This window comes from Carassius auratus, chromosome 38 (assembly GCF_003368295.1).
Source record: "Carassius auratus strain Wakin chromosome 38, ASM336829v1, whole genome shotgun sequence".
NCBI classification, from domain to species: domain Eukaryota; kingdom Metazoa; phylum Chordata; class Actinopteri; order Cypriniformes; family Cyprinidae; genus Carassius; species Carassius auratus.
In genome coordinates this window covers 21,712,697-21,724,936 of record NC_039280.1, presented here as the reverse complement: position 1 = coordinate 21,724,936, position 12,240 = coordinate 21,712,697, and the positions used below count along the sequence as shown (strand labels likewise).

The window sequence follows — 12,240 nt, the reverse complement described above, 5'->3', positions numbered from 1 at the left end:
GGTAGCCCAATAACCCAAACGACGTAACAGGCAACGCCTCTGACACCCCCGAAGAAGAAAAAAACACCAACTTATATGTTTAGGTTAGGCTACTCAGTCAGGCGCTCGCTCACTCAGTACGCGCTGAAGGCTCGTTGCAAAATGGCCAATGCGTTTAACAGACCAGAAATAGAAGATCCTCCAATAACCAACAGGTCTGGTGTTTTGGGTGCACTTTGGATTCCCTGTAAGCTATAATGGTGATGGCAAGAGAGTGGTGGATAAAAAACAACGGTATGTTGCATCTGCTACATGACAATAGGGTACACCAGCAAAAAAAAAAAAAAAAAAAAAACACCAGCGGGAATACTTGAAACATCAAATCATTTACGCCGACATCACCTTAGTGTGTCAGTATCTGGGAAAAGACGAAAAAAAGGAGAAACATACACGCAACAAACTATCTTCTTTTTCTGGTCTGTTAAACGCAGTAGCCATTTTGCAACGAACCTTCAGCGCGTACTGAGTGAGTAGCCTATAGTGGAAAACGCAGGTTTTAAGAACATGCTTAATGTAATTGAGCCCTGTTACAATATTCCTTCACGAGCCCATTTCAGCCAAACCGTAATTCCTGCTTTGTTCCAAAAAACATAAGCCCTATAGAGAACCAATTGAGTAAAAACACACTCAATATAAAGAGTTATAGAGTTCCATATAAAAAGTTACATCTTTGTATTTGTTCATAACTACTACAACAATATAACATTTTCATTTTTTTTATAAGGAGCTGTTTTTGTTTCATACAGTATGCTGCTAAGAAAACACCACAGAAGATGGGTAAAGAATAGCTGCATCATTGTTCAATGTAAAAAAAAAACATACTTTGGTAGTTTTAATAAATATTTATTTATTTTTTAAATCAAGGAAATTTATCTGCCAATTTTTTTCATTTTGCTGTATCTAAAACGTACCGAACCGTACCGAACCGAACCGTGACACCAGTGTATCGTATCGAACCGAACCGTGAATTTTGTGAACCGTTACACCCCTACAGAATATATAGCTTACATGAAAGAAAAACAAAATCACAAACATGACTCTTAAATTAAATTATTTTATATTAAACCATTAGACATTTTTAAATCTTAAGATAAAATGTTAAGGTTACCACTGCATCTTTCTGAGAAAAAAATAAATAAAAATATTCTGCGATTTAAAATTGTTTATTTATAATTATTTTAAAATCTTCAGTGTACTGTCGAAACTGAGATATATACATCATCTGAAAGCTGAATAAATAAGCTTTCTATATATAGTTTATATATAGTGATATATAGTTTGTTAGGAGGACAATATTGGGCCAAGATACAACTATTTGAAAATCTGGAATCTGAGGGTGCAAAAAAAAAATCTAGATACTGAGAAAATCATCTTTAAAGTTGTCCAAATTAAGACTTTAGCAGTCCATATTACTAATCAAAAATTAAGCTTTGATATATTCACAGTAGGAAATTTACAAAGTATATTCATGGAACATGATCTTTACTTAATATCCTAATGATTTTTGGCATAAAAGAAAAATCTATCATTTTTACCCATGCAATGTTTTTTTTGGCTATTGCAAAACATTCACCCCAGACTTAAGACTGGTGTTGTGTCACATATATACAGTAGTCAACATTTGAAGCAAATAAAAACCGTTCATCGAAGTTGTCTTAAAACCTAAAAACAAAATGTGTTCTTTCATTAGGACAATTTTAATGAACTTTTTTGATGCACTTAAATGTTAACCACTCTCTCTCTCTCTCTCTCTCTCTCTCTCTCTCATATATATATATATATATATATATATATATATATATATATATATATATATATATATATATAGTTTCTATTTCATTAAAGCAGTATGCTGTTCGTGATTATGAATGGTTTACGGTTTCACCGTGTGAAAATCGTTGTAATGCAGCGTCTCAAATGGCTAAGAGGATAAAGAAATATGTACAGACAGATGCTAATTGAGATCTGCATGATACGTTGTCGGATTGTGTTTGACAGTGTTTTTTTTTTTTTTTTATGATCTGAAAAAACCACTGCTTTTTATCCTGATGGTATAAAACTTTCCATCTTCAGCAAATGAGGGAGCTGATAGCAGAGCACAAGCCACACATTGACAAGATGAATAAAACTGGACCTCAGCTGGTGGAGTTGAGTCCCACTGAGGGGGCACCAATCAGAGAGAAATACCAGGCCGCAGACAAACTGTACAGCCAGCTGAAAGTGGACGTCAAGCACAGAGCGGCTGCCCTGGACGAGGCCATCTCCAAATCCACTCAGGTGCATTGCAGTATTTCATTGGGCTCGTACTCTGCCCTTTTGTAGCATTGATTAAAGGGACAGTTCAGCCCCAAAATGAACATTTAGTCACCCTCAAGTTGTTTCAAACCTGTATGATTTTTTCTTCTTCTGTTCAATACAAAAACAGATATTTTGAAGAGTGTTGGTAACCAAAGAGTTGCTGGTAGCCATTGACTTCCATAGTATTTTTGTGTTACAAGCAACTCTTTGGTTACCAACATTCTTCAAATTACCATATTTTATGTTCCACTCAAGAAAGAAAATCATACAACTTGAGGATCAGTAAATGATGACATTTTTTGGTAAACTGTTCCTTTAATGTTCCTCTCTTTCACCATTAGAAGAAGAAAGCAGGCTGTTGCTACCATATCTTCAAGACCTAAGTAACTGAATTAAGTTTTTTGCAACATTTCTGCTTGTCAATGACCTCTGCAGTTCCATGATAAGATAGACCCAATGCTGGAGTCTCTGGAGCGCATCGCCGAACGCCTGCGTCAGCCTCCATCCATCTCTGTCGAGGTGGAGAAGATCCGAGAGCAGATATCGGAGAACAAAGCCGTTAATGTAGACCTGGAGAAACTTCAGCCATCGTATGAGACCCTCAAGCAGCGAGGAGAGGAGATGATCGCTCGCTCCGAAGGAGCAGACAAGGACCTTTCGGCCAAAGGTAACTGTGCTGTTGAGATCTGGGCTTGGGTCACTACTTGATTTTAAAGCAGTGTGATAAAATGCGTTCCTCTGTTTTGTTTAAAGCTGTTCAAGATAAGCTGGACCAGATGGTGTTTCTGTGGAATGACATCCAAGCTCTTCTGGAGGAAAGAGAGGCCAAGCTCCTGGATGTCATGGACTTAGCCGAGAAGTTCTGGTGTGATCACTGCGCTCTGATCGTCACCATCAAAGACACACACGACCTGCTGAAAGAGCTGGAGGAGCCTGGAGTCGATCCTTCAGTGGTCAAGCAGCAGCAAGAGTCTGTGGAGGTCCGGAGGCTACACAACCAGACGTCTGATACCGATTCGTCTTGGTGAAACCTCTTCAGAGTTTCTGTTTTGTTTCACAGGGCTTTAGAGAGGAGATCGAGGGACTGCAGGAGGAACTGACTGTGGTCCAGAATCTGGGGGCGGAGTTTATGACAGCATGCGGAGAACCTGATAAACCAGTGATCAAGAAAAGTATAGATGAGGTAATGACTTCACAGGAGAATAAATGCTTCCCTCAGAAAAACATGACCAGAGCTTATCCCGAAGTACCATTCTAGTAAAAATATGTTTATTTTATTCATTTATTTTGAATTATGGTTAACATTGGATAATTTGTGTAAGCATTGCTTTTGCAGGTTTAAAAATGTTGGAAGCTTTTCATTTATTTCGTGTTTTGTTATTATGTAGCCTTATGTTTAACTGCTTTTAACGACTTTTTTTTCCACATCGATCTACACTCCATACAGCATAATGACAAAGCAAAAACAGAACTGTCACAACTTTGTACATTTATTAAAAATGTTACACTTTATCCCACCCTTAAACCAACCCATACCCCCAAACCTGTCCCTAACCTTAGCCACATTCCTCCTCAATAGCAGCAAAAGTGTTTTGCAACACAATATAAACACGATAAGTACACTGTACGTATATAAGTCCATAGCAGTTAATTCTGTTGAATTGTTCATTTTCGACCCAGGATGGAAGTGTTCCTGGTGTAACTGAAGTGCTGGATGAGTCACACTGTATAATGTCTGACCACATCTCGTATGTCCCTCAGGTGAACTCAGCTTGGGAAACCCTGAACAAGGCATGGAAAGAGAGAGTAGAGAGTCTAGAGGAAGCCATGCAGGCTGCGGTGCAGTTCCAGGACAGTCTCCAGGTAAATATGACACACAGACCACCACCACCACAGATCTGTCTGCTCATGCAGTCATGGGAAGCTTCCCGAGCTAGATTCTAGTCAGCATAGTCTGATCTGATATCATGCTGAATGTGCTCATGGGGGAAAAACAGTGTTAAATGAATGAATCATGTGACGTGATTCAGCCCAAGAGGGTAGACTTTGAAAGAGAGAGAAAAAACATGCTTTTTGTCATTGTCGTAGTGTAACCAGATCGAGGACATGCCCTGCTTTAATCATTCTAAACCAATGATTCACCCCGGCTGCTGAATAATTCAAGTTTTATTTCTCATTTATTCTCATAAAGTCTGTTCTAAGGGATCATTGTGAATAATGACCAGTTGCACTTGTTCGCCCAAAACTCCAGATTTGAGCAGAATTGGTTTAGGTGTGGCTCAGTTTTGTTCGTTTTCACTGTCACCTGAGCCACATTTGTGTTGGGGCTCTGAGCGAAACTCGACTCGATGCAAGGTGCGGATGTTGTGCAGCCGGTGACAATAGTTTCTGTTCCTGACAGAACATGTTTGACTCGGTGGATATTATGGAAGGCAAACTGGATTCGATGTCGCCCGTGGGCACGGACCTGGAGACTGTGAAACAGCAGATCGAGGAGCTGAAGGTATTGATTTCCTGCTTGTGTGTGGGACATTTTCCCAGAGCCATGACACGATGCTTTTTGTCAAAGTCATAGTGGATCTAGATCAAAGTTTGGAGCCATTTATCTCCAAGCTCTTTCATGTTTGATTGTTTGGCGAGTATAATTGAGCTGACAGCTGTGTTTACACACAGCCATTCATTTGCTTCATCTTACACAGTTGGTTTAAGCCTGCACAATTGTAAATGTTTAATCATGCATGCTTTTAAAATGACTTACAGGTGAAACAACATGCTTTTAGCCCAAGATCATTGCATTAATCCCTGCTGTGTGAATGCAGCCATAGTGAAACAGTTTTCTGATCTAACCTGTGCTGTCGTGTGTGTGAAGGAGTTCAAAGGTGACACGTACCAGCTACAGATCGAGATGGAAAGGCTGAACCATCAGGCCGGGATTCTGCTGAAGAAGGTGCGAGAGGAAGCCGAGCGCAGTTCCATCCTGGAGCCAATGAATGAGCTGAAAATGTTCTGGGACAACCTGGATAAAAAGATCATCAACCGACAGGTCAGGCACTGAGAATCACAATTATTGATTTCCCACTACACTACGCCGTCGTAGCATTATTGTGATGTCTGCTGTGTGTCCTGACGTCTTGTAGCACAAGCTGGAAGGAGCGCTGCTGGCTCTGGGGCAGTTCCAGCATGCTTTAGATGAACTTCTGGCTTGGCTCACTCACACCGAAGAACTGCTTGGTGAACAGAGGAAGGCCTGCGGTGACCCCAAAGCCATCGAGATCGAGCTCGCAAAGCACCACGTATGTCACCGTGAAAAACAAGTTCATAATGTGATCACAGAACCACAGAGACACTCAGAAGTCCCGCACATCTCACGTATGGTCATTTCTTTCCATTGGGTAGGTGTTGCAGAACGATGTGCTGGCCCACAAGACCACGGTGGAGGCAGTGAACAAGGCCGGCAGTGACCTCATTGATTCCAGCGCTGGAGAAGAGGCGCAAGGTCTGCAGAACAAGCTGGAGAACCTCAACCAGCGCTGGAGGACTATCCTGGAGAAGACTGAGCAGAGAAGACAGCTTCTGGACAGTGCCCTGCTGCAGGTCAGGAGTCAATACAAGCCAGCCAGAGACCTCTCAGAGGCTGAGCCTTTCCTAAAATGGAGATATGATCAACGATGTTCTCAACACGAGGCCAAAAACGTCCTCACTAAATCTTAAAGAATGTGAAGGAGAAACAGTAAAGAGTTAGATGTTCATACACACACATGCTCTCATGCTTTGATGTGTGAACTCTGAAAGGTTGAAGTAGAAATAATTACAAAAAAAAGACAACGTTCCCAAATTAATTTTATTTTATATATATATATATATATATATATATATATATATATATATATATATATATATATAAAGGCTGGAGTTAATTATTCTGCTTATACTAGGGTTACCACACCTCTAGACATCGATCTGATGACATATTTATTATTATATATAGTATTATTTCCTCCACATCTCATCCAATACCACTTTTGATGGTTCCAAAATTTCATTTTAAAGCTGGTAATGGAGGCTTGATAGCATTCTTATGCAGTTATTTATGAAGTTATTAGAAAGAGAGAGCGAGAGACAGAGACACACATAGAGAGAGAAAGAAAGAAAGAGAGAGAGCTTGTGTGAATTAGATATAAAAGCAATGCATACAACAAAACTACATATCTGTATGTACAACCACACACACACACACAGCTTTATAAATTACATTTCATTTCCATTTATTTTGCTGGAATATTAAAATAGCTCAAATTAAATAAAACTAAAACTTAACAGACATATACAGACTTAATAAATTCAGACTTAATTTAACTAAAATTATAATATATAACAAATACAGTAATAGGAACTGTATGCTGATTTCCATAATTACAGTTAACTATGTGAAGTGATATGAACTGTAATGCGGTCAAGAGAGCTGTGTTTCCCACATTCCCAACATTCATCAGCCAATCAGATTCAAGCATTCAACAGCCCCGTAAATATAGAATATACACTTCATATAAATAATGATATCTACGTCAAGCCTTTTCAACTGTTTTTTAATTAAATAAAAATGGGAGAAATAGAGCACAATTGTATTATAGACCTGGAACATCCTGTTAGAAAACAATCAAGCACAATTGTAACATTTTCCCCACATTAAAACAGGGAGCAGAGAAGTACCTAGTGGTTTATGAGCTATGCTAACTGGAGAAGAATCCAGACAGCATTGTTCTCAGAACGGAGAGATTTCCTGCTCATTCCTCCGGCCGCTGCTAATGAATGTTGCTGTGGTTTTCAGGCTCAGGGTTTTCATGGTGAGATTGAAGACATGCAGCAGTGGCTGAAAGACACCGAGCGTCAGCTGTTAGCATCGAAGGCCCTCGGTGGTTTACCAGACACGGCCCGAGAGCAGCTTAACACCCATCTGGTATGTGTTTAATACTACAACAGATCCGCCACCGATGGCCAGCTTCTAACTACTAACACAACAATATCTATTTGACATCTCAACGACTTATGCATTTGTAATTGAGAACAGTTTTGTTTGTTTTATCTGAGCATTTTATTAAAGAATGTTAATCACGTCAGGAATGATTCACCAGAAATGGAACAATTTGTCACAATGTACTCACCCTCAAGATGATTCAAACACATATGAGTTTCTTTCCTCCTTAAAAATCTCCAAGCGGATGTATTCAAGCTAAATATAAGCATATAATGATCAGAATCGAGCTTCAGAAATAGCACAGCATAGAAATGTAGAGCTTTATGAACTACAATCGCTATTCTTTTTGGAGCCTGACAGAGCCTTTTTCCATGGAAAAGAGCAGCTTGGATATTCTGCAAAATCTCTTTGTGTGTTCCAGACTTTGAATTTACCTAATTGTATGAATGTGCAGCCAAATTTCTGAAACATTTGATAAGCTTCTGATTTCTGCAGATATATGAAGAAAATATTTGGACTCAAACATCAGAAGTAACTCTTTGAATAGTCATGGTATGTCTGGTTGTCAGTGAACATGGTGTCTGTGTGTTTGCAGGAGCTCTGCAGGACACTGGAAGCCAAGGAGGAAATATACAAGCAGCTTCTTGACCGGGGGCAGCACATTTTGACCTTGACCCCTGAAGGTCAAGACAGCACCACTGAACTGGACCTGCACAACCTGCAGGAGAAGTGGGAGTGTGTTCAGGCCAAAGTGACGGAGAGGAAGGTGAGAGTGATTTACTGCCTGGTCTCTGTGTACTTCCTGTCAGTTTGACTCATTCTCATCATCACCGATCCCAGAGCTGAAGTCTGGTTATGTTCATGCAGCTGTGATCTCAGATCTGTTGTGCTTTGATGTGGTCGCATGAGCGATTCTTTTTCACTCGAGCACAAGCCTAAAGTGAGTTTTAAATCACTGCAGAACAAAGTAGAGTTGTCTGCGGTCTTGAAAAAGCTGCTGAAGTGGTTAAACCACTAGGTTCAGCCCAAGACAAAACTACTCCTGTCATCATTGACCACCTTTATCGTCGTTCCAAATCTTTTCTTCTGTGCCGCTCAAAGGGAGAACATTATACGATGAACACACATCTCTTTTCCATACAATGAACATACAGTTTATGGTATAGAATAGACTAAAGAACCATGAAAGCACATTGAAAATAAGGTACAGTAAAAATAAGACTTATTGAAATTATATATGTGAGTGACAGATGACCACATATTCAGTTCTGGGTGAACTAATTATCAATATTCAAGATGAGCGTATATTGAGTGAAGAAAAAGTCCAAATCAGATCTGACTGTTGTCAGAGTAATGTACATGTGGAGTTTGACCACACAGGCTGTTGTCAGAGCCTCGTCTGTGATAGTCAAGACATCCTTTAACATCTGCAGCTTTTACAAATACACTTCCTCCTCCTCACGTGTGATGCTAAGCAGACATCACATGACCCGCTGCGGGATGAGATCATCGAGTGTCTCATATCCTCCTCTGCCCATCAGTGACATGAGGAAATTGCTCCAAAATAACAAAGATAGCATCATTTCTCATGTGTCTTGTCTTGTTACGATCTAGCCTAAGGATTGATTTCAGACTCGTTTCCCAAACATTCCTCCATCCCCATCTAGTTTATTCTCAACAGCAAGCCAAACGGCTCATTTAGCTAGTCCCACCCCAAACCCCAAGGTGCTGAGGAAGACGTTTACATGCTACGAAAGTCCACTCTTCAGGAAGTCAACCTAGCAGTCAGTTCCAGGTGTCCCTGTACATGAATCTGAGATGAACGGCTGTGTTTGATTGGCTGTAGGTGAAACTGGAGGAGGCCCTGGCGCTGGCCACAGACTTCCATAACTCACTACAGGATTTCATTAACTGGCTGACGCAGGCCGAACAGACCCTCGCCACGGCCTCGCCTGCCTCCCTCATCCTGGAGACCATCATGTTCCAGATAGACGAGCATAAGGTCAGTGCTCTCTGACATGATAATGCAACATTAGTCTGAAAAACCAGCTTATTGCTGACATAAAAATTCACTGCATTTCATTATTGTGAAAATTATTGTGAACAGTTCGTCTATGCACGTTTTGCATAAAAATTGCAGCAACTGGTGTAATAGCAAATAGTAGTGTAATAACTTCACAAAATTATATTATTAATGGAATTAAATATTCATAATATAATACTTTTTTAATGCAGTCACATCCTATGCTTTAAACGTTTTCAAGTTATAAGAAATCTATTACATTATAAAGTCACTAAACCATCATAATAGTTTTTCAAAAGTAAATTATAAACCAGATACAAATATTAATGCAACTATTATTCTTATTGAATATCGCATTACTTCTTATAAATACATAAGCATATGAATTTAAAGATTACAGTAAATTATACATAAATACCTGCAATAACCCTAAACCAAAGCCAAATCCTAACCCTGTATTAAGATCATGTTGTTAATTAATATTACTCTGTACTTAGGACTCCATAAAATACATCGTAACTGATAAATTATTATATTATAACACTATTTCCACTGTACAATGTGTGCTTTCTTTACATTATCAACAACATGTGAAACATTTTGCAACATGTGAAAATCATCATATGTTGCTTCTCGCATTTCATTGTGACTTTAAATGAGCCATATTGTTGCAGTTAGAAGAACTAGTCCTTTTGCATATTTGTATTTATTTTTGCTGGATTTGCAGGTGTTTGTGACTGAGGTGAACTCCCATCGGGATCAGATCATCGAGCTGGATAAGACAGGAACACACCTCAAGTACTTCAGTCAGAAACAGGACGTGGTGTTGATCAAGAACCTGCTGCTGAGCGTTCAAGGCCGCTGGGAGAAGGTCGTGCAGAGGTCAGTGGAGAGAGGACGCCTGCTGGACGATGCCAGGAAACGTGCCAGACAGGTGGGAAAACTAAACTCATTTAAAAGCCATGCTTTCTTAATCACACATCCTTGCTCGACAGAGTCACTATAGGAATGATTGAATCACAGAGAACTTCAGTGGACTTCTTTTGGCACTGATCAACTTAACAAGACTCTTTAATGTCAAAGTGAATTTACAATGAGGAAGATTTTTATTTTATTTTTTGACATCCTTGGCATTCTGTTAAGGATCTACTGATGAAATATAGCCTTTCGGCTAATTTCTGGCACATTTACAGTCATTTTCCTAAATGTGCATTGCCCCTGTAAACAGTTAAACTTAAGTCATAGTACAAGAGGACATGAAGATCACTCATGTGCAGTCTTGCGTACTGTGGGGATTCTTCTTGACCATGAACAGGTCTGAAAGGGTATAGGATAAAATAAATGTAGAGAAATACAGATAAATCCCTGTATTTTCACTGCAAGACAAGTCAAAAGATTTGTTATTCCCATGCATAAAGCCAGAGCTTCACAGAAATAGCTTAAAACAACAATGTTGATGTCCTGGACTAGCCAAGTCAAAGTCCAGATCTCAGTCCAACTGAAAATTTATGAGGGAACTTGAAAAACGCTGTCCACGCACAGGCTCCATGCAAGCCAGACTGAGAACCACTGCAGCGGCCAGATGTGCAGAGCTGAGGATGAACACCTACAGTATCAACACAGACTCGAATAAATACTGACCGGAGGGGATCAATACACACTGTATGCAAAAAGTTATTTAATAACTGCCATCCATGTTTGAGGAAGAATATTTTGTTGTTCAGTGCGAAAAAAGCCAAAAGAAATTCTCTGTGGTTCAGTGATGTAAAACATTGTTTGGTTCTGATCTAAGATGAAAACATGTATGATATACTGCATCCTACACTGATGGCTTCTCATGCTCTCGTCTTCTGCAGTTCCATGAATCCTGGATCAAACTGATGGAGTGGCTGGAGGAGTCCGAGAGAGCGCTGGACTCTGAGCTGGAGATCGCTAATGATCCGGACAAGATCAAGACGCAGTTAACCCAGCACAAGGTGAACACGCATCTGCTATCAGCGATCCGATCACACCTGACCATTCCCACCTGCTGCCAGATGCATTTACTAGGTTAAGAACTAGTCTGGCCAAGACGCAGTTAACCAAGCTAATAAGGATTACTTTTTGGATTAAATCAGACCAGCTAACTTTTAATGGAACTGATACAAAAAGCTATATCCATTCATGAAGAAGAAAAACAAGATGACTAACTTGTAATATTAGTCTAAAGCAGCTTTAAAATGGTAATAAAATGCATGCGAGATGACACACTCTACATGAAGTAAACAGACTGAGAGGTTAGATGTTTTTGATTGTAAGTCGGGCTCCTCGGTCCCAGGTGATGTGGGTTTTACTCAGAGCAGAGGATTGTGTGCTGCGTGGTGCTGTGTAATTAACAGCTCAGCAGTGCTCAGATGTTCTGATGAGTCAGTCACAAACACATCAGGCTTCCCGTAAGGCCTCTCAGGACGGCTTGTGGGACACGTGTCCTTGAGCTCTGTTCGAATGACCTTTCACCTCTGTTTGTCTTGTGTGGGGGACTGTAGGAGTTCCAGAAAGCTCTGGGCAGCAAGCATTCGGTGTATGACACCAGCAGTCGCACGGGCCGCGCTCTGAAGGACAAGACCTCCTTGAAAGATGACAACCAGAAACTGGACGACATGCTCAGTGAGCTCCGGGACAAGTGGGACACAGTCTGCGGGAAATCTGTGGAGAGGTACAGCATTTGGGTGGATTTCAGGAAAACACCAGAATTTCCCCTATTCAGAAAAATTTATTTTGCATAACCAAATTTAAGAGCCTGTCCTCCAACAAAAAACGACCATATAGGTCATTTGTGCAAGCACCTTATTACGACCTATATTTACGTTTTAAAGTTAAGCGGCCTCTAGTGGGCGTAAAAATAATGACAGTATCGCGTTGCGTC

The 12,240-nt window shown here is 40.1% G+C and overlaps 1 protein-coding gene across 8 annotated transcripts in view; it reads left to right on the top strand.

Moving 5' to 3' along the window:
• Positions 1 to 12,240, top strand: part of dst (dystonin) — a 160,375-nt gene that overhangs the window by 130,243 nt on the left and 17,892 nt on the right. For all 8 annotated transcript variants that reach the window (XM_026224744.1, XM_026224752.1, XM_026224745.1 and 5 more), the window contains 15 exons: positions 2,113 to 2,316; positions 2,773 to 3,004; positions 3,091 to 3,317; positions 3,398 to 3,520; positions 4,099 to 4,200; positions 4,739 to 4,840; positions 5,207 to 5,380; positions 5,475 to 5,630; positions 5,734 to 5,931; positions 7,166 to 7,294; positions 7,908 to 8,078; positions 9,159 to 9,314; positions 10,063 to 10,269; positions 11,192 to 11,311; positions 11,861 to 12,030. In XM_026224744.1, the coding sequence (XP_026080529.1) occupies positions 2,113 to 2,316; positions 2,773 to 3,004; positions 3,091 to 3,317; positions 3,398 to 3,520; positions 4,099 to 4,200; positions 4,739 to 4,840; positions 5,207 to 5,380; positions 5,475 to 5,630; positions 5,734 to 5,931; positions 7,166 to 7,294; positions 7,908 to 8,078; positions 9,159 to 9,314; positions 10,063 to 10,269; positions 11,192 to 11,311; positions 11,861 to 12,030 (2,471 nt within the window). The remainder of the gene's footprint in view (positions 1 to 2,112; positions 2,317 to 2,772; positions 3,005 to 3,090; positions 3,318 to 3,397; positions 3,521 to 4,098; positions 4,201 to 4,738; positions 4,841 to 5,206; positions 5,381 to 5,474; positions 5,631 to 5,733; positions 5,932 to 7,165; positions 7,295 to 7,907; positions 8,079 to 9,158; positions 9,315 to 10,062; positions 10,270 to 11,191; positions 11,312 to 11,860; positions 12,031 to 12,240) is intronic.